This window comes from Dipodomys spectabilis, unplaced genomic scaffold, assembly GCF_019054845.1.
Source record: "Dipodomys spectabilis isolate Male_0828 unplaced genomic scaffold, ASM1905484v1 ptg000126l, whole genome shotgun sequence".
NCBI classification, from domain to species: domain Eukaryota; kingdom Metazoa; phylum Chordata; class Mammalia; order Rodentia; family Heteromyidae; genus Dipodomys; species Dipodomys spectabilis.
Window position 1 is genome coordinate 3,841,706 of NW_024870803.1, and position 25,323 is coordinate 3,867,028.

Genomic DNA, 25,323 nt, shown 5'->3' on the forward strand with positions numbered 1-25,323 from the left:
TCTCAGACTGTGTTACTAGGCAGAGTTCTTTCTAGGTGTTGCTTTGTCTTTAAGAAGTTGTCTATGGGCTTGTAGTTTTTTCGGTACCCAATTTGGGGAGCTGTGGGGGAAACAGAGTTCAGGAGGAGATGAAGTGGAAGGCCTGGTTGAAAGCAAAGTGGAGGAGACAATTTAATACTAGGTTCCTTCTCTGAGAATTTGAACGGGGAGCCTGGGAGGGCAGCCGGATAGCCATGAAGAGTGAAGAGGACCCGTGGAGGCCCGCTTCCCTCATCTGCTCTGGTGTGAGTCCTCGTGACCCATGGGTTTTGACCATCACTTTATAAACATCAGCTTCTCCTTTCTTCTCTCTTTTTTACTTTTCTCCTCAAGAATGACTTGACTTTTGGCCATACCCTCTTCTCTTGGCCTTTTCTGCTGGATTCTTTTTCTCAGTTGGTAGCTCCATGGGGTACAGGGCACCATGCAGCTATGTCTTCTGGGTGACTGATATATTCTTCCTAATGAAGCCTGTCTAAAGTATTGAGTTGGGACACACAGGGAGACCTCCCATTCATGACGAACTGATCACAGAGAGAATCAGCAGCTGCCTCAAGGACCTATTTCTGGAGAAGTTCCTGGTGCCATGGTCTCACAGATATAGAGTCTACTGAATTGTCTTCTTGTGAAAATACTACACTATTTTTGCTCTTATTGGTGTTGGTTGTGGAGCACCAATCGGTGCATCATTCTTGATTTGAAAAATAATCATTGTCATCTGTTTATTTTTTTCCCTATTCAAGCAACACCCCCGCCTTCTCGTCCAACCTACCAGTGTCTGGAGGGGAGAGGCGAAAGCTACCGGGGCACAGTGTCGGTCACGAAGTCTGGGCACACGTGCCAGCGCTGGAGTGAACAGTCGCCTCATGAACACAACAGGACCCCGGAGAACTTCCCCTGCAAGTGCGTCTCCCCGTCCCCGCCCTGCCCCTCTGTGGACTGGGGATTCCTGCAGATTTGCTTGGGCTGCTGTAGGAAGGAACCCAGGATCGAAGTACACTGGGGAGAACAATGATTAAGCCCTATACAAGAGAGGTGGAATACAGTAACATTGCTTTCTCCAAAGAGTGGCATGTCCTACTGGTGGCACATTCTAGGGCCTTACTCCCAACCTACTACACCCTTTGAATGGTTAGTGACAACTAACCACTATCCAACTGAACTAGGGACCAGCTCCGCACGGCAGTGTGTAAACCCTGTGCCTAGAATGTGCACAGAGGCAGGAGCAGCACAGAAGACGCCTATTCTGTCTCAGGTATACAACGCAGTGTCCACCAGGGAGTGGTGGGTCCTGTTTCACTGAGTCAAGGGTGCGCCGTGTCACCATTCCCTGGACTCCTGAGCTCTGCTCGGCCTTCCTCCCAGCCCACCCTTCAGGTAGTGTGATGGTGGAGCACCCAGCAGTAGATACGCACCCAGCATGGCCGCCGCCACCCTCACCTGATTGTTCTCGTCTGCTTGAAGGGCTCCCCTTGTTTTTGCAGAGGTTTGGATGAAAACTACTGCCGGAATCCTGACGGAGAATCGTTCCCCTGGTGCTACACGACCAACAAGACGGTGAGGTGGGAGCACTGCGCGATCCCCACCTGCGAGTCCTTGCCCACCACCTCGGACCACCTGGACACGTCGGGTAAGAGCAGGGGCTGAGAGCTCCTGGGGGCCCAGACGGGCGCTTCCCCAGGGAACGAGCGGCCCCTGGAGAGCACGTGCTGTACGATCCCAGCGAGAGAGTGTTAAATGGCCTGGGTTGTTTTCTGGCTCAGAGTTTGGCCATCTCGGTGAACGGAGCAGGTGCTCTGGAGTGTGGCTCCCAGGGCTGCTGATCGCACGTTCTCTGAGTCAAACTGGTTGTCAGGGTGCCGCTGGATGTCTCCTGCTGGCCTGTCTCCTATCTGATTCCTTCCTGAGGGGCGAATGAGGGCACACCCAGGCCTTAACTACACATCAGTCGCTGCTCCTTTTTGGTTCCTGCTCTGTGTGGGAGCACTCTGCTTTTGCTTGGCTCTTCATGGCCCTCCGCCTAGTGACAAGAAGCAAAGACCACTGTTTGCTGTTTCCTAGGGGTGACCGGCCGGATGGCTGCCGCCCCTTGCTTCGCGGGCCTCTCCCTTCAGCCCTTCCTCACCTGATCTCTTCTGTTTCATTCTCAGCACCGCCTGAGCAAACCCCTGTCGTCCAGGAATGTTACGAGGGCAACGGGCAGAGCTACCGAGGCACGTCGTCCACCACGATCACGGGCAAGAAGTGCCAGTCGTGGTGGTCCATGAGTCCACACCGGCACGAGAAGACCCCGTTGAACTTCCCAAACGCGTAAGTCCTGATTTCAGTCAGTAGAAGGGCAGGCGCCAGCGGAAATGACTGGTACTGAGATCCGTGTGGCATCTTAGAACCAACCTCTCTGAGATCTAGCATGCGAGTCAAGTTTTCTCGGGAGCCTTCTGTTTGCGCAAAGGGTCTGAGAGGGGAGAGGCTCCTGGTGGGTTTTCCTTCCCACGTGGTTTTGTGGACGTTGGGGGGCCGTACATGGAGGTGCTGACTTCATACTAATGAACAGCTCAGAAGAACAAACGGTCCAAGGCTGAGGCACAGCACCCTTCCCCACGAGGGAAGCAATGCTCCCTTTGTCTCTGGACTCCTATCACTCCAGCCTCAGGGCACTCAAGGGCACCGTGCACCTGCCTTGTGTCTTAGGACATGAATCAATATTTCTGTCTGAATCTTCCCCTTCCTGGGCTCACTGGGTCCTAAAGGGTAAACTTTGCCCAGAGAGTAACAGTACTGACATCATGTTAAAGACGAAAGAGGTAAAAATGGTGTACAGGAAACCGTGAATCAAAAGAGGGTGTGGCCGTTCTGGTATCATAGCACCAAGGACATTTCATAAGGACAAAGGATTCATGCACAGAGACCTAACAATGCTAGTGTTGTGTCCTAAAAACAGAGCCTCAGATAGAGGAAGCAAGAACTAAGGATTAATATGGATGAAGTCTATGAATCTAGCCAAGCATTTTCTCATTTTTTCCTATGGTATGTTTATTAATTTTCTCCAAACAAAACATAAAAGAACAATTAAATAAAAAGATCAGAGAGGACACAGACATTTAAAAGTAAAATGTCAATTTTACTGCTGTGAATGAGGCGGGCATCTAAGTGACATGCTTAGGGCCCCAAAAAAGTCTTTGTTGCCAGGTACCACAGGCTTACCCTTGTAATCCTTGCTACTCTGGAAGCTGAGACCTGGAAGATGGTAGTTCAAGGCCAGCCCAGGCAGAAAAGTCCTCAGGACTCCATGTGCAAAATAATCAGCAAAAGGTAGAGTTGGAAACATGGCTTAAGTGGTAGAGCATAGCACAGCAAGCAAGTTCAAGGTCCTGATTTCCAACCCAATATGGCAAAAAAAGTCTCTATAAATGCAAAAGGATTAAAATAACACAGTATGTTCCTACCACTCTTGAATTAAATGACTTTGTTAATTTAAGTAAAAAATTTAGAAAATTCCCTCAAATCTTTGGAAGTTGAGACATATCTAAATAATCTATGCATCAAAGCAGAAATCACAAAGGAGTTTATAAATGTTTTGAACAGAATAATAAGAAGCAGAGCATATCGAAGTTGGGTTGCTGCTGAAGACTTAAAGGGTTCTACAAATTTACCATCAATAATTTTAAGATAGCAGTTCTCAGAACATGGTCTGGAAAGCTGAAGAGTCCCAAGATCTCTCCAGGAGTCTATTAGGTTAAAACATTTTCAATTTTTAAGAAAAGAAAAATGGCTCCCCATCCACAGATTTGACAAATGGCCTCTCTCCAGAACATATACGTACTCTTCTCTCACTATAATAAAGCTGACAACCAGATAAAATAATGGACAAGAAATGCGAATAGATATTTCCTAGGGCAAGATGTACAAATGGCCAATAAACACCTGAAAAAGTACTCAACATCTTTGCAATCAAAGAAAGAACAATTGTAACTCTAACAATGGCCAGCAGACAGCCCAGGGACGTGGCTACCCCTGAAAAGGCAGGTGGCTTCAAGCAGCGTCAGAGTGCAGAGAAAGGCTGTGCTATGGGTACACTGGCCTACTTGTGAGCTGGCACCACCACTTCTGAAACCACTCCACTGGCTTCTTAGAACATTGCCAATCTGCAATTCTATCCTTGTAGATTTAACAGACACAGATGAGTGCGGAGGTCATCAGAGACATCTGCACCAACAGTCAGAGCAGCTGTGTGCCTGATGGCCCCAAATGATCAACAGCTAGGAAATCTAGCAATGGGAAAATGACTCAATAGTTGGCCATCGCTTCAGACAACAAATAATTCAGCAATAAGAACAGAGCTCCAAACTACTATAGAAAGGCAAGAACCCAGGTACAAAGTGCATATTCTGTAGGGACCGTTTAGATAAAGTTCCAGGAGAGACAGAACTTCTTGTGGTAAGAGAACCCAGAAGTGTTTGCCTCTGCGAGGTTGGCAGAGTCTGCGCAGCGGCACGGAGCATCTAGGGCGAGGGAAGTGGTCTATGTCGCGCTAGGAGTGTGGGCCACACACATGTGTGCTCACCAAACACATCACTCTCCACTCCACAAAGTCTGTGCCTTTCACCACACATAGAGTACAGAGAAGGAAAGAGCAGGCATCTGTTTCAAAGGCTGCTTGTTTGTGGATTTGCTGGCTGGCTTTCTCCATCTTGGGCCTGGGGCAGACTCTGTTTGGAGCACCTGTGGACACATTGTCCAGTTCCCATGTCTGGTTTGGTGGTGACTGAGTTGAAAGGAGAAGCCAGCGCCGAGGATTCTGGGAGCTGTGGTGGTGAGGGTCTTGGGACCGCCAAGGGGGCTGCGTCTTCCATGTCTCCCAGGTCCTCAGCTGCCAGGTCTCTTCCTCAGTGTCTTCTGACTCTTTCCCAAGCCCTCCGAGGCCTCGTGCACGGCCGTGTCCCCTAATTCCTTCCCCTCCCGGTGCTGTCGTCTGGGGCACTGGCTTGTGATGCAGTCAGGAGGGGTGAACTCCCCTTCCTCCGGTGACCGTGTTGTCTTGGGCTTTGCAGCGGCTTGACCATGAACTACTGCAGGAACCCGGATGCGGACAAAGGCCCCTGGTGCTACACCACCGACCCGAGCGTCAGGTGGGAGTACTGTAACCTGAAGCGGTGTGCAGACGCGGGAGGGAGTGTGGCGGAGGCGCCGGCCACTGCCCCGGCCCCCAGCGTGCAGGCCACCTCCGCGCCAGGTACGTCAGCGCCAGACACTGGGCATGGCGATCTTTCAGATATAGAAGCTTCCGGGCTACACAGCCTGCTGTGCCCTCCACACAGTCCGAGAGCAGCCCAGGCTGTGATGTGGTGCCGTCCCTAGGATGGTACAACTCGTCCTCTTACGGCACAAAGCGTTTTATGACTAGGTTATTCGTGTCCTGGCCAAAGTTCCCTTTTGAACACTGCAAAGTCACCATGATGTCCACACCAACAAGTGTTTCTGGAACCTTCCGAGACTAATGGGGTTCTCTGTGGTTCCAGCACTTGGGGTTCTGGAGGACGTGAGGCTGGCCTGGCCCTTATTTGTGTCCTGATGTCACTGTGTGGGTGCCCCGATGTCACCTGGCTGTAAGGGCTGAGTGTAACCACCACTTTCTTTCCTGCAGACTGCATGTTTGGAAACGGCAAGGGGTATCGGGGCACGAGGGCCACCACGGTGGCCGGCACCCTGTGCCAGGCCTGGGCTGCCCAGGAGCCGCACCGACACAGCATCTTCACCCCAGAGACCAATCCGCGGGCGGGCCTGGAAAAAAACGTAAGCGCCCCAATTCCCACTCGGCCTCTCTCCACGCAGTCTCTGAACAGGATTCTGGGTGCTTCGGGTTACGGACAAACAGTCCAGGCTGATCTTGGAAGTTGGGGGTAAGGAAGGGAAGAGAAATTCAGAGAGACTTCAGAGGACCAAAGCCTGGTGGGCACAGCGGGCACAGCGGGCGCAGCAGGCACAGCGGGCAGGAGGTCAGAGTTCCCCCTGCCACCGCATCGCAGGGCTTGCACTGCTCGTCTGTCTGTCTGTCTGTCTGTCTGTCTGTCTCTCAGCCCTGGCAGAAAAGTCTGTGAGACTCCTATCTCCAAGTAACCACCAGAAAAGTGAAAGTGGCACTGTGGCTCAAGTGGTAGAGTGCTAGCCTTGAGCTGAAGAGCTGAGGGACAGCACCCAGGCCCAGAGTTCAAGCCCCACGACCGACAACAACAACAACAACAATAATAATAGTCTTGTGGACTTTCCTGCCAGGGCTGGCTTCACACCCAGATCCTGAGATCTCAGCTTCCTGGGTAGCTAGGATTATAGGCGTGAGCCACCGGCAGCCGGTGCATTCCTCTCTTGTAACAGTTTGTGTGTGTTTTTTTTCTTGGGTGGTTTTCTAGTTTCTACTGTTTGTCCTTTAGGTTCTAGTGACCGAAGATGAGTTTTATAGCATTTTAGCCTGATATTTCTAGGGAAGAAAACCCCTGGCAAACCATGAAGTGTCCCTGCCACAAGATTTCCCCAGTCCCCAGCTTCTCGGGGAAGGCTCACGCTGGGGGTGTGTGGAGGGAAGTCTGAGATGGAGGAGAAGCCAGGGCATTTTCCCATGCTACCTCCACACACAAGACACCACTTCTGACAGCAGCTCTGCGTGTGCGTGTGCATGCACATGCGTGTGCGTGCATGTGTGCATGGGTGCGCGTGCATGTGCGGGTGCGTGTGTGTGCATGTATGCATGCATGTGTGCGTGTGTATGTGTGCGAATGGTGTGTGTGCGCATGTGCGCGTGCGCGTGTGCGTGCGTGTGCATATGTGTGTGTGTTGGGAGAGGGTCCCCTCACATTCTGAGCCCTTCTCCGTGTGCATGTGTGTATGTGTGTGTGTGTGTGTGCGTGCATATGTGTGTGTGTGTGTCTGTGTGTGTGTTGGGGGAGGGTCCCCTCACATTCTGAGCCCTTCTCCATGTGCGTGTGTACGTGTGTGTGTGCGTGCATGTGTGTGTGTGTGTGTGTGTGTGTTGGGGGAGGGTCCCCTCACATTCTGAGCCCTTCTCCACGTGCGTGTACGTGTGTGTGTGCATGCATGTGTGTGTGTGTGTGTGTGTGTGTGTGTGTGTGTGTCGGGGGAGGGTCCCCTCACATTCTGAGCCCTTCTCCATGTGCGTGTGTGTACGTGTGTGTGTGTGCGTGCATGTGTGTGTGCGTGCATGTGTGTGTGTGTGTGTGTGTCGAGGGAGGGTCCCCTCACATTCTGAGCCCTTCTCCAGCTGGTCTTCCAGTTTCACTCATCTAGCACTGTGACCATGGCGACAGGGTCAGATCCCTCAGCTTGGGGCTCTGCTTCACAAGATTGCCCCCACCCTACCCTGTGCCAACCACAAGTGCTAGGTTTTGGCCTACAGGTTTGATCACTGTTCTAGAGCATTCCACAGACCTCAGAGACACTTCCCTCATGTTCACAAGCTGATTATTATCGGCAGGATGTGTGTCCCCGAGGATGAGACAGAGGGAGGGCGCCCCACCCCCTCCTCCCCAGCGCGCCCCTCCCTCCACGTGTCCACCTCCCCGGGACCTTCTGAGCCCAGTCCCTTCAGTCTCTGGGGGAGGCGACATTACATCAGCACGGTTTAGCACAACATTGACTTTTGGTGATCACCTCCATCTTGGGCCCACATCCCCGCCCCCCCCAGCCCCCCCGGTCAGAGTGGGGCCGAGGGCTCTCATCTCAGAGTGGAGGTCATTGAGGAGACTCTAAGAGACACCTCCAGGCAACAAAGATGCTCGTGCCTCGCAGGGCACGTCAGGGGCTGTATGGAAACCTTAGGCCTCGTGGCATCATTGAGGAAATTGAAAGGGCTGTCAGTGCCAAAACCTAAGAAGAAGGAAAGAAGGCAAATGACAGAGAAGCAGGTGTGTGCAGAACAGAAACCTTGTCCCTCTCTGCCCTGGGGCCACATCCCAAAGCCTTCTTTTTTTTTTCTTTTCCAGTACTGCCGTAATCCTGATGGCGATGTCAATGGTCCTTGGTGCTACACCACGAACCCGCGGAAACTTTTTGACTACTGTGACATCCCTCAGTGTGGTACGCTGCTTTCTTGCTCATGAGGAAGCCACTTTGCAAAGAAATGTGGAAATGATCTCCTTAATAAAGATTTGGAGAGAGAAGGGGGAAAGCAGAGAGAAGAGAGAGAGAGGAAAGGAGAAAGAGGAGAAAGGAGAGAGGGGAGAAGAAGAGGAGAGGAGAAGGGGGGAGAGAGAGAGACAGAGAGAAATGGGGGGGGCAGCCAACCACAAACCCTGGATCCTAAAGGTCCTTGGGCTCTGTGCTTGCAGGGGGAGGCGGCCGCCCCTTCTCCCGCCCCTCTTCCATCACGGACACCTTGAACCTGTCCCACGACTGATTTTACCTCCAACAACTTTCCCAGACCCACTTTCTGTAATACACAAACACAAAGAAAAAATATCCTTATTACCTTTCCATGAGATGGAAACTTGCCATGCTTTAGATTATGATGAGGAGGAAGAGGAGGAGGAGAAGGAAGGGGAAGGGGAAGAGGATGTTATAGTATGGTGAGCGTATTATATCAAGTTGGGATACTAATTACAAATAGCCGTATATCCATGGAGAGCCTCTCAGAAAAGATGTTATACCAAACCATACCAGTGTACTTTGTCACTCCCAACACAGTAAAAGACACTTTTATGTTCTCTCCAAGAGAGAGGGTTCTGGAACTTTGGAAACATAGAGAAAATGTTTCAAGATTACTTATGGTTCTGGGCTTTGCATGCCTTTGCTCCCTGTCCTGGCCGTGCAGCTGGGGGCTTCCTGGGCGGAGAGGAGGGAATTGAGTATCTCTGACTCAAACGTGACTTTCTTCTCCCTCACTGTGTCCAGTGTCAACTTCCTTTGATTGTGGGAAGCCTCAAGTGGAGCCGAAGAAATGTCCTGGGCGGGTGGTAGGTGGGTGCGTGGCCCACCCCCACTCCTGGCCTTGGCAAGTCAGTCTCAGAACAAGGTAAGAGCAAGGCCGAGAGGCTATTTTCCACATGAGCTCTGTAAAACCTTCACCAGCCCACACAGCAGGTGGTAGCCGTGTCTGGCTCTATGTACTTCTAAGGAATAATAAAGCTATGTGTGGGAACACACACACACAGACACACACACAGACACACACACAGACACACACACAGACACACACACACACACACACACACACACAGAGGTTCTTTGATTTGAAAATGGCCAAACACACTCTGGGCCGCTATCCTCAAAATCCATAGATGCAGTGATTGACATTAGGTTCAGAGACTGCTGGGAGAATAGCAAAGATGCTTGGCAGGTTCAGTGCAAAAGAAGAAGAAAGTGTCACACTTCTGAATGTGACACTTAAGGGTGGAGAGGTGGCAGCAAGGATGCGGCTGGCTCCAGTGTATCAGAGACACAGACTGTTAGCAAAGAAATACCTTCGCACTTTCGTGAGTCAACGGCTTGGTGCAGAGGCTGCTCACTCCCCTGTAAACACCTGAACAAATGATGTTTTATGCTCGCTGGCATTTAAGAGTTATCCATCTGGTCTCAGGGAATCTGGACTGTTCGGGCGCTCTTGACGGTGGAACATGCCGGTAGTGGGTTCAGTTCCCCCTAGACACGCCTCACAAAGCCCACAGATGCAACAGGCTCATGACCGGGTTGTTTGCTGGCTCACCTCAACTCCATGGCAGGCTAGTAATAGGGTCATTTGTGGTAGCCTGTGCCCTGACTTCCAGGAAGCCAACCAGAGACTCCTACTGCACTCTGCTGCCGACTTGGTTTCTTCTGACTTTATTGTAAAGGAATGACTTGCTCTACAGAGCTCTACCTTCCACACAGTTCAAATCCATGCTGCCCAGAACTGCAGTGGTCTAGCTCCTGATTCCTGTCCTCTCCTCTCCTTTGCATGCTTTAGATGATGATGATGATGATGATGATGATGATAATGATGATAGTGTGGTGAGCAGTTATATCAAGTTGGAATAATAATGACAAATAACTTCCTCTCTCCTCTTCCCCTCTTCTCCCTTCCTTCCTTCCTTCCTTCCTTCCTTCCTTCTTTCCTCCCTCTCTCCCTCCCTCCCTCCCTCCCTCCCTTCTATCCTCCCCTCCCTCCCTCCTTCCCTCCATCCTTTCCTTCTCTTTCTTTTCTTTCTTCTTTTTCTTTCTTGTTTTCTTTCCTCTTGTGCCTGGAATCATGGCATTCTGGTGCTGAGTAGCTCCTGTTATTCTGAACTGTTGTGAGCCTCGGTTGTCTGTGGAGCAGGCCTAAACCATCCATGGAGCAGGCTCCTGTGGACCCCTGCTGTTTGGGCCACATCTGGCTCTCTGCATGATGATTTGCTGGCTTAGATCTTGTCAATACAGAGGAGATCCCAAGGGAAGGCCCTGGCCAGTGGTGGCTCCTGTTGGAATCCAGGGCTAACGGGTCAAAGCCACAGATGGGGGGAGGGGGTGTCGATCTCTGTGGCCAGACTGCGCTTGAGCTTCCCCCAGCCATTCTTAAGAATGGTGTGGACAAGACCTCTGAGAAAATTCCCCTGCAGGAATTTAGTATTCCTGCTGTCCTGTTGATTGGTCATTAGCCTCTGAGGAATAGAAGCATTACCAAAACCAAGTAAACTGTCTTCCTGGCATTTTACACAACAGCACAAAATAGACTGTCTGATTTGAACTAAATTCCTGACTCTTGTTCTCCCCTAGATTTGGACAGCACTTCTGTGGAGGCACCTTGATATCCCCGGAGTGGGTGTTGACCGCTGCCCACTGCTTGGAGAAGTATGTTCCTAGGCAATTGACATGAACCCTTGTCCTAGAGACTCCCTCCCTCCCTCCTTTCCCTCCCTCCAAACCCAGTCCAGTGACTCTGTGGCCTGGACAATCCATTGGCTGCCACGGGTGTTAGTCTCTGTCCCCTCCTCTCAGAGCAGTTCAAGATCATTCCTTAACTTACAAGTCTAGGCTCATCACACATTTTGTTTCCCACCACTCAGGACTCACTGATTCTGGTGGTTATGGGTCTAAACAGAGGAAGGGGAGGGACTCTTTCCCCTCTGATGTCACCGTCTTTTCTAGGTCTTCCAGGCCTGCATCCTACAAAGTCATCCTGGGCGCACACAAGGAAGTGAATCTGGAATCCGATGTTCAGGAAATAGAAGTGTCCAGGCTGTTCCCGGAGCCTTCCAGGGCTGACATTGCCTTGCTGAAGCTGAGCAGGTATCACCAACGCCATGCCCCTGTGCTCATGCCTGGAGCTCAGGGAAGTCCTTTGCTTTTGCCTGGGGTTTAGGAGCCATAACCATGGAGAGGTAGTGGGAGGAGCCGTAACCATGGAATGGTAGTGGGGAGATGCTGGCTAGGATAGGAATGGAGCTAGGTTGTAGCGAACCACACCAGATTCATCAGAAAAGCAGGACATAGCCGCAGGCCTGCCCCCACCATGTGGTGGTCCTAAGAACAGCACTAGAGCTCGGTTTCCTCATGCAGAAAAAGAGGAGGAGCAGGAGGTGACCCGTGGCTCCCACAGCTCACTCAGTGCTAAGGGACATTCACAGGATTAGCAACCATGACAAGTCTCTTCAACACAACTGAATGAGATTATGTATTCCAGAGCCTTTAAAATTCCATAATGCCAGGCGCTGGAGGTTCATACCTCTGATCCTAGCTACTCAGGATGAGATCTGAGGATCACAATTAAAAGCCACCCAGACAGGAATGTCTGTGAGACTCTTATTTCCACTAACCACCAGAACATGGGAAGTGGTGTGTTGCTCAGGTGGTAGCGCGCTTGCCTTGAGCTGAAGAGCTGAGGGACAGTGCCCAGGCCCAGAGTTCAAGCCGCACCATCGACAAAAAAAAAAAAAAGAGGATAACAATAAAATTATATTTAAAAAGAGTGAGTGAGAGAGAGGGAGTGAGAAAGAAATCTTACAATGTAAAAAAGCAAAACAAAACATGCACTAACAATTCACAAAGGCAAATTCTAGCACTATGATCTCCCGTGGTTTCGTTTTTTTCCTGCTGAAGTGGGGTTCTGTGATGCCTGGCACGGGGCTACATTTGCTTCTACCGCAGTGTTAGAAATGTTTGGAAACAGTAGAGACAACTCACCTGCAGATGGCTGTGTTGAGAAAAGCTCATTTAGGACAGGCCACGGGCACGAGCGGACGGGTTCTGGATGAGGGTGCGGCGATGCCAGGCTGGCATGATGCTGGCAGTGGGGAACTGGGCAGCGGGGCAGCTGGCCTGGGGGCTGGCGTCCGAATGCTGTTCTTCTAGGTCTGGTCCACTCCTGGGGGGGGAGGGGCAGCCTCTCTTATCTGAAACCTGAGCAGTGAGGCTCTAGAAAGAAAGAAGGGGCCTTAGTCTGAAACGCAGCCAATTCCCGCGTCCCCCCACGGATGCCGGCAAGCCGGCAAGCGTGTCGACACAAGGGCTCCTCTCCTTGTGGTCTGGGGTGTGGGCAGCGTGAGCGGATGTCTTGAACAAGTAAGTTAGCAAAGTTTGGTCCCAGCAGTGTCTCCAATAAGCCAGGTATGCTTTGAGATCTCATGTATGCACCCCACACCCCACACCAGCCCTAAAGGGGTACACTAGGGAACTTCATGTCTAGGAAAGAAACCTAATACTAACCTCTAAGAGGCTGAGTCCACACCGGTGTCTCTGGAGAAGCAGAGGTTTGAGATTGGTGAGGATGACTCACCAAGTCATGGGGCTTGAGCTCAGGGCCTGGGCGCGGTCCCTCAGCTCTTCATCAAAAGGCTAGTGCTCTACCACTAGAGCCACAGCACCACTTCTGATTTTTCTGGTGGTTTATTGGAGATAAAGTCTCATAGACTTTCCTGCCTGGGCTGGATTTGAGATCCTCAGATCTCAGCCTCCCGAGTAGCTAGGGCTAGTAGACCAGGGCTGATGAGGGTTCAAAAGGTGGAGCAACTTGCTCTACCTACCCCGAGACTTGCCACACCTGCAGCCTGAGGCACACCTGCAGCCAGATGTTCTGCTTCTGACCACTGTGCTCCTAAGTCAGAGTAGATGAAGCCCTGAGCATGAAATTCCAGTCGTGCAAATGTCCCTGCAGATGGAGGAATGCGCTCTCTCTTACCATACACACACACACCACACCACACACACACACACACACACACACACACACACACACACACACACACACTTTTCAAATAGAATCTTACATTTGCTTAGCTCATGGGAAACTGAAGGCCAACCTGAGGTGAAGCGTTCCTTCCCATGTTGTTCCACCAGTGAAGCAAGGAAACACCAGCTTGGAGGGAGGGAGGGAGGGAGGGAGGGAGGGAGGGAGACGTGGAGATGGGCGGTCCATGGAGGAAGGACACAAGGCCCCAGCAGGCGACTCAAGGCTAACGGTTGCTGTTTTCCTTCCAGCCCTGCCGTCATCACGGACAAAGTTATCCCCGCTTGTCTGCCATCCCCCAACTACGTGGTCGCTGACCGGACGGTGTGTTACATCACTGGCTGGGGAGAAACCCAAGGTGAGACCAATTCCAGGGTCCTTGCCTACCGTCTGGGTGACAGTCGAGCATTTGGGGAAAGGGCGTTCAAAGTCTTGTCTGTGGTCCTCTCCACCCCGGTCCTGATTTTTTCTGAGCACCTGTCTGTGTCTCCATAACCTGTCAGCCACCAAGGCTTGTGGGCAAGGCGGGGGAGGGGGGGGACGGAGGGTGGAAGTGATCCGTTGACTCTCCTCACTGTAGTGGCTCTCCTGCCACCCCAGGAAGAGGATTTTTGACCCAGGAAGTAATTATTTTTTCATGTGCAAGCAACAAGAGCACGTGTGCTTCCCAAATAACTACATGTCTTGTGCATAACATGCCGAGGGCTGGGGGAGAGACGCCAGGGTGGCATTGCGTTGGGGGAGGGGTGAGGCGTGGGGAGAAATCCTCATGTGGAACCTGTTGCCGAGGCCTGTGTTGATGTTGGGTGTATGAAGGATATTGTAGGACCTCTGCCTCCCTCTCAGAAAAGTCGGAGAGGGAACTGGCTCTGTCTTGAGCTAGAAAGCATTTACAATTGGAGAAAAGTTTGGTGGCCTAAAAAGCAAGCCAGCAAACAAACAAAAGTAAACCAACCAACAACCTAACATTAAGTACTGCTGGCCCAAATCACTTAGAAGCTGGCTTCCCTCCGCTCACAGATTTCCTCTTTTTCTTTTCCACACTTCTGAGTCTGACGCGAAGACCAAGGAAGGGAAACTGGGCACCAACTGAGGCTCCCAGGCCCGGCGGTGCCTGGGCTTTGCATTGAAAGCTTGAATGTTCGTTCCTGTGAGTTAGGTATTAGTGTTCCCATTTACTAATGAGGAAGCTGAGGCCCGAGAAGGTGAAGGTTTGGCAAAAATGGCCTCAGCTTCCTTTCCTCAGGCAGAAGTACTGAGCAAAGCCTAAGGGATGGGTTCCTAGGCTGTACAATGAGCTGTGCACCGTGGCCGTAGTAGTTGTAGAGGGAATGAAGGAAGCAGACACACGCGCCACACTTTATGAACAGCCATGGTGACTAAAAATAGGGAACACAGTCACAACCAATAATACCACTCTTTCTTCAAGCGCCAGGAAATCCAATTTAAATTAGACTAAGCAAACAACCCAAACCAAAACCAACCAAAAGGAGGGGGTGGAATTCACATGGAACGGTCAAGTCTGCTGGCCCCCACACTGGGCCCGGGCGTGGGCCCAGTCCAGCCATGGTCAAGGTACCACCTGGGCACACATGGGCCCCCTGTGTGGCTGCAGAGCTGTGCTGGCTCTGGGTCTGCTCAGGGGAATGAAGGAGACGACCTTCCCCAGACCGTACTGTGCCCAACTCTGGGACCCTGGACTCAGGGCACAGGCTGCTTCGGAACCAGTCACAGCCGGCTCAGGCCTGCATCATCAGTTCCTCTTGCAGCTGGGGCAGACCCCCACTCACTCTCAGAGGGGGGCAAGGGGTCGGTCCCCCAGGAGGATTATGGAATGTGGGGTGCGAAGCTACCAAGCCGGCAGAAAAAAATGAACATATGTCCTCCACCGTACTTAAGGGAGATCTGAAATGATAAGGATCTGGGAGTGAGTTCTGGTTCTACCACCTGTGTGACACTGAGCAGTTATTTAGCCCCTCGAAGACTCACTGTTCCTATCTGTACTACCTTATCAGGCCATTGTAAGAACTAATATTATGTACCAGCACCACCATCATCATTATCATCGTCATCATCATCACCATCATCATTACCACCATCATCAACGCCATCACCATGGTGACCATCACCATCAGCACCACCATCACCATTAGCAGCACCATCACCACACCATCACCATTACCATCAGCATCGGCATCATCAATCAACACCACATAGCACACAACCCGTGTGTACTTGAGCCTGATAGAACCCCAAGGGAGCCCCCCCCCCCCTCCGCGGTCCATCGCCTTGTATTTCTGACCACTTGCTTGCACGAAACAACCTGTCACTCCCAAGCCTGTCACCAACCTCCTTGGAATATTAACTGGGAGAATCACATAGCTTACTGCACAAACAATGCTGACCTATAGTCAGATGATGCTCTCAGCCTCTCACACAGATCCAGCTCCTCCCTCTCTTGCCTTTGTGTCTACAGACGTTGAGGTGAGGGGATCTTCCGGCTCTGGTCAGGTGGCTGGGTGCTCTCAGGGCACCTGCTGTAGCGGGGCTTTCCGGCTTTCCCGTGGTCCACTCCTGTTAGCTCCCCTGAGCTGTCCCAAAGGCAGATGCCAGCTCCCAGCCCTCAGAAGTGCTTTCTCTATGCCAGTCACAGGATGGCAGCACCTCCGCACAGACCACATGAACTTCCTGCCACCCGGCAGTGTGCTCACACACAAGAACACTCGACTGCATTCACTGCATTAGCTAGCTTTCAGCTTCTACTCTTCCACTAACTCCAGACCACACTCTTCCCTGCTCGCCCAGGGTTTAGGAGTCGGGCCCTTCCTCCTCACAGACAGGACTGAGCTCTGCTTTGGACAGGGCATTCATTCACACAAGCCTGTTATGGACCCCTGTGAGGTCCAGATTTAGTGCAAGTTTTTTGGGCCTGAGGCAATCATCCCAGGGTAGTCCAAGTCTTGGGAAGGGTTAGTGGGCCTTTCCTTGGCTGTCCTCTGTCAGCATAGAAAAAAAATATGCCTTGCAAAACTTGGAGAAAAGCCAGGCTTGCAGAAGGAAAACGGGATGATCTCAGAACCCCTGAGCTAGCCCAGGCCCGGGTGTGTCCTTCAGGAAAGACAGCATTTACCCCAGCGATTCTGCAAGGGCCCCATTGCAGTCTGCAGAGCCAGAGAAGCGGCTCTACCCACACCCGTCATATGAGGTCATACAGCCAGTAAAACACGACGCTTTAATTGTCAAGCCAACGCATGTTAGAAAACAAATCTGGATAATACTCACCTGTTACACTAGCTAATACGTTAAAAGTTAAAATGTTTTAATAATAGTATACTAGGAATATTTGCAAGGGTATGATGACAATTTTCTAGAGCATTTTATACCACCATAGCCTTTTAGGCAATAATTTGGCAATGCTTTGAGGAACCGTAAATACGTCTATATGATTTCCGGGAACTCAGACTCAGAACGCACAGAATGAGGACAAACTATATGACAGAACATTAAGATGTGAGATGCAAGAGCGGGGCCAACCTCTATAAGCCTCAGTTTCCTTAATTAAGGGCCTGCTCCACAGGACTCGAGTGCGGGGTAAGGCGATGTGCATATTGTGAACTGATGCCTGGGTTAGCTCCCAGTGACTGATAGCTATTTTCACTTTTTATTGCAATAATATATACACAATATAAAATTCACTTTCTTAACCAATTAGAAGGGTACATTAAAGAGGAACTTACGACAATCACGATGTTATGCACCTGACCACCACATTTTTCTTATTCTAAGAGGAAACCTCAAAAGCATTATATAGCCATGCACCATCAAAATATTATAACAAAATTGTAGTATTACATTAAAAAGTCCTTATGCTGTAACAACAAATGGGAAGGAAAGATGTCAAATCACGAGCTTCTCTATAGCCTGAATATATACAAATAGCAGCAAGGACATTTTTTAAACTCTCCTCACATACTAAATTTATTTGTTTATAGATGTTAAAAGTAAGCAAACAATTCCCCAAACACTATCCAGAAGACTCACAATGCCTTCTGTAAAACAAAAATGTGCTGACAGCTCCTTGTGTTACTCAACCATGAGCACAAACAAGACCTGCCATTCTGCTCTCATGTTCTAGAAGTTTCCTCAGGATCATGTGTTGGCTTCAATGACCATTTCTTTACTCTTCCAACACAGGAACCTTTGGTGCCGGCCTTCTGAAGGAGGCTCAGCTCCCTGTGATCGAGAACAAGGTATGCAATCGCTACGAGTACCTGAACGGAAGAGTCAGGTCGACGGAACTCTGCGCTGGACATTTGGCTGGTGGTACTGACAGCTGCCAGGTAAGGAAAGTCTGAAGAAGAACCACATTGGTTAGAAGTTGGCCTGTCTCAGCCTCAAGTGGGAAAATCAAGAGGGTTTGCCAACCCGAGGCCCCACATCACTGTTGAGAAACTCTGTGGTCTGCCCCTAAATACCTAAGATCATCACTGAAGGTGAATCTCCAGGAGCTTAGTTCTAGTCAGGCAGTCAGGAAGGGGTCCCAGTACCACAACTTCCACAGGTCACATGACACTGTGGGTTTTTCCAGCAAGAAGGGAGATAGAGAATCCAGGATGGAGAACAGTTGTACTTCTCTACAACTATGCTCAGGCCTGAAAGAAACCCCAGCAGGAGTGGACAAGGACAGTGTATTTACAAGGGATTGTTTCCCAGAGAAAAGGAAATTTGTGGTTTTGCTGCATATATTCTGCTAAGAACCAGAACATTTACCTGTTCAAATGATATGTTTGTAAGATCCTTTCCAGTTTCAAGTTCTGGGAAGACTTGCATACAGTTCGCAGAGATCTGAAATCCCATTATCAAAGGTAGCCTCTTCATCCTCATAAAGACCCTTTTCCCTCCTTTTCCAGGGCGACAGTGGAGGGCCACTGGTTTGCTTTGAGAAGGACAAATACGTTTTACAAGGAGTCACTTCTTGGGGTCTTGGCTGTGCGCGCCCCAATAAGCCTGGTGTCTACGTTCGTGTTTCAAGGTTTGTTACTTGGATTGAGGGAGTCATGAAGAATAATTAACTAAAGTGGAGCATAAACATACCTTAAACATAGACTTACCTTATGTGCTGGAACTCGGGTAGGGAATTCAGAATGTCACAGATAATCTACAATAATTAAACTAAGACCCTGTACTTAGCCAGCATCTGCTGCCAGACCCCAGCATTTTTATTTTTTGTATTACTGTGAATAAATTTTTTCCTGTCTATAAGCTGCTGGATTCTGTCATACCAAGACAACATATGTGGGATGTTGTTGACAATAAACTGTGTACTTACATTGATTTAATTTAATTTTTTTTTGAGGGGGGGAAGCTTCAGTATTTTCATGCTCTTCATTCACCTTATGAATTTTTAGTGGACACACTGGAGTTAGCTTGTTTTCAAAAAGCATGCAGGATGAAGCAGCAAGATCTCAGAGAAAGATCTAGTATGTCACTTATACTGTGACATTACTGCTAAAGACAGCCTGACACACATCTTCTGGTTCTTTCTGGACTTGTGAGGAACGGGTTCAAAACCAACACATGTATGGGGAGCCAGGACAACAACTTCTCTTCTTGGGCATTGTACTGATGACTCAGCTTCAGCACAGCTCAGGGGACACCGAGCAGAGATTATGGCATGAGTGGGGCTGTGATAGAAGACCAGCTGAGTCTGTGCGTCCTTGTGGGTCCTACCCTAGTGCCGGCAGGAATGGTTTCACATACCAGTGCTGAAGGTAGATTGTTTCTTTCCCATCATGAACTAGCTTCCACATTTGGAAGTGGCATGGAGTATGTGTTGCCACACGGAGAGAGTGTTTTAGGGTGACACATGTTTGGAAGAAAGAGAAAGGAGGGACTGTTGTTTTTTTCTTAACAATTTAAACTTTTTTTATTGTTACCAAACAAAAATATCAACTCAAAATACAATCCAATGGTGACAGATACCAAAGAGCAACAGCCATTTTGTGGCAAAGAGAAGCAAAAATTCAAATGTGTATGAGTGCAGGGTGAATACGGTATTTTCGGAAGTAGAAACATCACATTCAATTCTGATGTGCCTGGTGGGTTAAAAAGATTATTTTACAATCAGCACATACATCTTATATATGATCACACACACAGACACACACACTCACCATGTATATGTTTCTTCCTCATTGGTAAGGTTAACCTTTGGTACCCATTTTATCTGTCCACACAAAGTCTATCATTAAAAAAATCAGCATAAGGTATGTACTGAAAAAATATAACATATAAAGTAGAACACTGTATTGTGTTTAAGCCCCACATTTCTTGAATTAGAAGTGTCCGTGTTTTTTTGTCCATATTTTTTTTCCACTCTTGATCATGGGCACCACCTGAACAAATGCAACATCAATATCCTTTTATTTTTAAAATCATAAAACCCAGGAAATCATAATCCATGGTTTTTTGTTTGGTAAAGAATGGAATTTAGGGCTCTTGGTGTCCACTAAAAGAAGACAAAAATATCCCAAACTTACCGTATAAATAATAGAGACAAAGCCTCAAATTGTACAGCATGCCTGTTCTTATTTAGAGAACATGGCCTTGAACCTCAGGTGCTCGAGAAGAGGTGGGTGGAGAAGACATCTGACCCGTCCACCCTGCAAGGACTGTGCAAGCCAAGGTAGACTGAGAAAGCTGGTGCCACCCACAAACCTTTATTCACCAAGGCTCCTCAGAATGCTGGGTTCGGTGTTCCGTCCCTTGTCAGATTGGCTGAAAGATTTCTGGGCCTGTCCTGGCTCCTTGATTGCATGTCATCTGCCTCTATCCTTGCTGGAGCTTCCTGAGACTGTTACAGCCTTTCATCTCCCTGCAACCCAGGGGGGAAAAGGCATTGCTCCAACCCAAGAGAAAACCCAGAAAGGGTGGTGTGCACCTAAAGGAGCTTTGCTAAAGTAGCCACGCGTGTTCCTCATGGTAGCGTGAAAGTACTAGCTCATCCAATATCATATAAAAATACTCCAGACAGTGCGTCTTCGTATGGTGCAGAAGATGCTTAGAAGGGCACCGTGGGGCGGAGCTGAAGTGCCCATCCCTCCAGCTCAGCTTCTGGAGGAGGGGGACGGAGGGAAGGAGGGAGGGAGACATCTGCACAATGCCTTCCTTCCGGCTCCGCGGGGGCCTCAGACATGAGAGCTGGAAACCTGAATATTCTTTTTCCTGCCACACTGATGAGAATGTGAACTGACAAAACAAAAGAGAACAGAAAAAGTCCTTGTGAATGATTATGCAACCCCTTAGAGGAAACAGCTAAGTTATACAGTGATCTCATTGTTCCAATTTCTGACACTATTTTGAAAAATCAGATTGATTAATCATCCCCAGAACTTTCCTAAGAAAGACTTACTGTGCTTGCAAAACAAAAATCTCCAGCCACAACCTAGGGATTGGCTACCAATGAATCAGACCAATCGGAGAACAGCTGGGTATTCCCACCATCTGGCTTGTCTGCCTATCATCTGTCTGCCTACCTATGTATCTATTTTCTATCTTTGGTCTATATATTTATCTATGTATCTATATATATTTATATATGTATATATAACATCTATCTTGACTTCTTACTATCTCTTATCTATGTATCTTATTATCTGTCTTATGTCTATATACTTACTTATTCATGTTTATATCTATCTTCTAAGTGTCTGTGTTATCTATCTATCTATCTCTACCTACCTATCTATTGATCTGTGTAACCTCTGATTTCTTTATCTGCCTATCTTTCAACATTGTTTGCATTTCATCTGGCGTGTGAACAATCTTCACTGGCTCCTTGTTTCATTCCATATAGACAAGCTCCATTTCTTTTCATCTCTGTGGAGTAATGCACATTCTGAATATTTTATGAGTTTCCGCCTGTTCTCTAATGGCCCACATTTAAATTATTCCGCTGACACCTCATTAGTCCCTTTCTTTAGTTCACGTCTGAGTTTTAATACCTTAATTGGAGATGCTCTCAACCACATTTTAAAAATAGCACATATTCTTTTTAAACTTTTTTTTTTAGGTAACCTTTTAAATCTACCTTGAACTTCTTTTACTTAGGACATGAAATGAAAATCTGATGTTATTTTTTTCCCTACGGATATTCGGTTTTCTTAATAACACCTTTCCCCTCGTGGCTTAAACTGCTGCTTTCGTTTAATATGTACTGAATTTGTACAATACCTGCCAAGTTTTTCAACATCATCCACTGTTTCTGGCAAGGCGATACCTTTGGTTTCCGGTAAGAGCATCACAAGGCCACCACAGACGGATGCCAGCACACCTACAGAAAGGGGACGCATCACAGCCCAGAATCACCCAGGCCTTCGCCCCCACTCCCGCTCCCTCAGCGAGCTGCGCTGCTCGCCGACCTTACGTGACTCAGCAATGGCATCCTCCATCCTCTGCTAACCAGCACCCCCTCTTACACTACCTTCAGTCTTTCCACCTCCCTCAAATCCTGGTCACCACTGTGGTCCCTGTGCTTGCTCATTTAGCACACAATTAGTCATGTGACCATAATCATGGGCCCGGACTCTGAGAATTGTGTCTTAAGGTGATTTCATTGTGGTGGGAACATCACAGAGCATACATATGCAAACAAGGATGGCCATGATGTCACCAGCCAATCTGATTTTATGTGGCCATCACTGTGACCACTCTGGGCATTGGGGGGGGGGGGCGGATGCTGCTCTGTTTCCTGAGAGCCCTGCCTTGCAAGGAAAATAGAAACCAGCAGAGAGGAATCCTTCCAATTCTGTTCCCTGATAGTTAGGGCTGCATTGCATTCTTTCCTTCTGTTCCTCCCATCATGGCATACTGTAAGCCTTAGCTCTGCCCAAGAGCGAGGCTTTGTTCACACGTGTCTCCAGGCTCCTACTACATGATTAATTTACTTTGTCCTGATCTCCAACCTGCTAGAAAAATTCAAACACCTTGGGCTGGGAAGGTGGCTCAGTGGTAGAGCGCTTGCCTTGCATACCTGAGGCCCTGGGTTCGATTCCTCAGCACCACATAAGCAAAAAGAAAAAAAAGCCAGAAGTGGTGCTGTGGCTCAAGTGGTAGAGCGCTAGCCTTGAGCTGAAGAGCTGAGGGACAGTGCCCAGGCCCAGAGTTCAGGCCCCACGAATGGACCCAACAAAACAAAACAAGAATTCAAACACCTTATACTCTTGTCTTCAATGGGCTGTTGGCTGACCTCTCATCACCCTTAAGTTGCCACCACCCTTAAGAGCCAAAATTCTTGAAATGTTGTCTTCAATCAGCTCCGTGACTTTGTAGTCTTCATGGGGTATTGGTAAATGATCAACAACCACCTCCAGAAAATAAAGCCCTGACCTGAAGCTTTGTCTACTCCATGGGTGGACATGCTGAGCTGCCCATGCGGCCTCTTTGAACGTGGCACTGAGGAGAGATGGGTAGTAGAGCTCCGTTCAAAGATATTCCCACCATCAAGGTGGTGCAGGTACAAAGTATCTCCAGAACACACATTCCAGCACCAAACATGAATGAAGAACCGAGGAAACGTGTTTATGAACCTCTGCTGTAAATGTATAGCTCTACCCCATGTTTTTAAATAACGGGTATATTGAACAACTGGCTCACAAGCTTCTTGAATATGTGACCTTTGTCCTTGGTGAGCTGGTCCAAGCCAATTCCAGAACATCACATACATCACCCCGCCCTGCTGCAGCGTAAGTCCCACTGCCCGTCCTCCCAGCCCTGTTCCAGTCGCCAACACACCACATCCCTCTTCCAGAGCCAGCGACCATGCTTCTCGGTCCTACTGACCAGCCTGCCTCGCTCTGCCAGCTTGCCCTGCTTCCCCCTTCTCTCCTCACCCTGGCCCTCAGCTCTTACGTCCCACCTGCTGGTCTCTGCTCCTGTCTCACTTGTGATGGGCATGCACAGGTCTCTAACCCTCAGTCCACACTTCCTTCTGGGCTCAGATGTCAAATCTCTATGGTTCTTGGTGCTTCCTGTTGGCCTCATCCTGTTCTCTTGCTTCCTGCAGACCCAGACCAGAGCTTTGCTTCACCAGGCCTTTAAGATCACAGCTCCGTTGGCTGTGCCACCGCCCTGGCTGCCAACCGGACTCTGAATGTGTTTCCAGAATCTGTCCATTCCTCCCTGTCCTCGCAGCCACGCATGCCTGGACTGAGCCCCCATGGTCTCCTACTCACACACAGCACTCTTTAGTCATCTCCTGCGAATGTTGTCTCTCCCCGCTTCATGTGTACATCTGCCCCCATCTCTTTTCTAAGCTGCAGTCCAGCTTGCATGAACTGGATTCACATCTAGCAGTCACCACGCCCTGCCGTGGAGTGAGGAGCAAAACCTGCGCAGCCTGAGAAGACCCCATCTAAACTGGCTGCCCTTTCCTGGTGACCAGACTCCAGACCCTCTGCGAGCTGGCTGCCCTTTCCTGTGACCTGTCCCCTCTTGCTTCCCACACTGGACTCCTTCTGCTAGCCTGGAGGACACGGGCGTGTCTTCCTCCTGAGGGAATGCAGCCCACACCTCTCATGTGGGGAAATTTTTCTCATAGGCGTGAACAACTGGTGCTGTCCCGTTCTGAACATTTTCGTTTCCATTCTCTAATATTATTAAAGAGCTTTCTAATGTTTAGTTTTCATTCAGAGCTGATGCAAAGAAGACTAACCTGAACACACCCCTCGCCACCAACCTGTCATGTAACTTATAACCATTAGCATTTCTGATTTTATCGCTAGGAGACTGGCTCCTCAAAGCAGACACAGTTATCACAGAAAGAGGAAGAAGTAAAGGCCAGGAGTGGCAAATGTTTACAGGAAAGCACGGAGGGACGTAGGAAATGAGTTCTTACCAAAGATGATCAGAGGTAGCTCCAGCCACACGGCCGCCAGGCGGAAGAGGAGAAATGGCGCTATGATCCCACCCAAGTCACACAGGCCTGAGCACAGGGAAACTCCAAAGTTCCTGTGGAATAAAACGTGGGTTTACAGGAAAATTATTTAAATAGGTCAAGTCAAAATAATGGAAATGTTTAGATGTGTTAAGGTTTGGAAATAGTGACGATACTTTTGATTTCTATTGCTTTTCATTTTGAAAATGGCTATCTGGAGCTTTGAGCAAACCATTTCCATTCTGCACTGTTTAGTGGTAAGGGCAGCAAGAAAGTCACCCATGTTGGTGCAAAGACTTTTATCCGTCAGCCGTCCCGGGGCATGCGTGTGCTATTCTGGTACCCTGCAAGGTGTGCGCCATGGAATTTTCCCCAGCCAAGGAAGCCCATAGTGCCAGTCCATGCATGGTTCACGCAATCCTCCCATAGTTGCATGATCCCCCCCAAATCATGTGATCCCACCACAGTCACGTGATCCACACAATCACGTGATCCCACTGTAGTCACGTGCCCCCAATAGTCACATGATCCTTCCATAGCCAGCTGCTCACTACCCCAGACACACCCTGTCATCAGAGGTGAGGCCAGGGCCTTGAAGCAGGGTGGTGTTGACAAAAGCGGATTATTTAGCCAGCACTAGTTTAAGCTAGTATTCCCAGCCTTTACTATTTCAACGTTAGCGTCTTTGTACAAAACTCTAGCGCTGTCTGAAGACACTGATGTCAGCCACACTTCTACTGCAAACCGTGGCAGGCAGGCGGCAATGCAAAACGCAGCTAGAGCTCAGAGCGTAGCTTCTATACTGCCTGAATTCAGCCCAGGCTAATACAGCACCAAGCTAGGAAATGTTTAGCAACAAGAGTTATTTAGGGGGGAAAACGTCATAAGGTGTAAGTTGGATTTACCGTAACGTTGTTGGGTATAATTCCGAATTGACCAAATAAACAATTTCAAAGGCCATGGTTATCCCTAGCCGTCCCAGGGTAGCAACGGTGGTCCGTAACCATGGTAGCCCTGCAAACACAAGATGGTGGATGGGGAGAGTCGGGGGTCAGATGTCAACAGCATTGTACAAAACAACGAAAGGCACTTGCAGAGTGTCCCCTGAATCAAAGCTTGGTGAACTTTTAACACACACACACGATGGAGGCTTCTAATAGTT

General features: G+C 49.2%; 2 protein-coding genes across 3 annotated transcripts in view; one reads left to right on the plus strand and one right to left on the minus strand.

Moving 5' to 3' along the window:
* Plg (plasminogen) overlaps positions 1-18,562 on the plus strand; it is a 33,294-nt gene extending 14,732 nt beyond the window's left edge. Inside the window, exons 8-19 of the mRNA XM_042689764.1 lie at positions 783-942; positions 1,524-1,669; positions 2,190-2,349; positions 5,091-5,272; positions 5,684-5,832; positions 8,034-8,127; positions 8,941-9,061; positions 10,780-10,854; positions 11,152-11,292; positions 13,480-13,586; positions 17,423-17,568; positions 18,139-18,562. Of these exons, the coding sequence (XP_042545698.1) occupies positions 783-942; positions 1,524-1,669; positions 2,190-2,349; positions 5,091-5,272; positions 5,684-5,832; positions 8,034-8,127; positions 8,941-9,061; positions 10,780-10,854; positions 11,152-11,292; positions 13,480-13,586; positions 17,423-17,568; positions 18,139-18,300 (1,643 nt within the window). The 3' untranslated portion in view covers positions 18,301-18,562. The remainder of the gene's footprint in view (positions 1-782; positions 943-1,523; positions 1,670-2,189; positions 2,350-5,090; positions 5,273-5,683; positions 5,833-8,033; positions 8,128-8,940; positions 9,062-10,779; positions 10,855-11,151; positions 11,293-13,479; positions 13,587-17,422; positions 17,569-18,138) is intronic.
* Positions 18,563-19,134: 572 nt separating this feature from the next.
* Slc22a3 (solute carrier family 22 member 3) overlaps positions 19,135-25,323 on the minus strand; it is a 71,990-nt gene continuing 65,801 nt past the window's right edge. Inside the window, exons 8-12 of one of the 2 annotated variants that reach the window (XR_006148895.1) lie at positions 25,067-25,175; positions 24,123-24,235; positions 21,461-21,560; positions 19,402-20,476; positions 19,135-19,323 (exon numbers count right to left, since the gene is read on the minus strand). Coding sequence is in view for 1 of the 2 variants with exons in the window: in XM_042689738.1 (XP_042545672.1) it covers positions 20,416-20,476; positions 21,461-21,560; positions 24,123-24,235; positions 25,067-25,175 (383 nt within the window). In the remaining variant the exon portion in view is untranslated. Of the gene's footprint in view, positions 20,477-21,460; positions 21,561-24,122; positions 24,236-25,066; positions 25,176-25,323 lie in introns of both variants that reach the window. The other variant, XM_042689738.1, reaches the window with a different exon arrangement.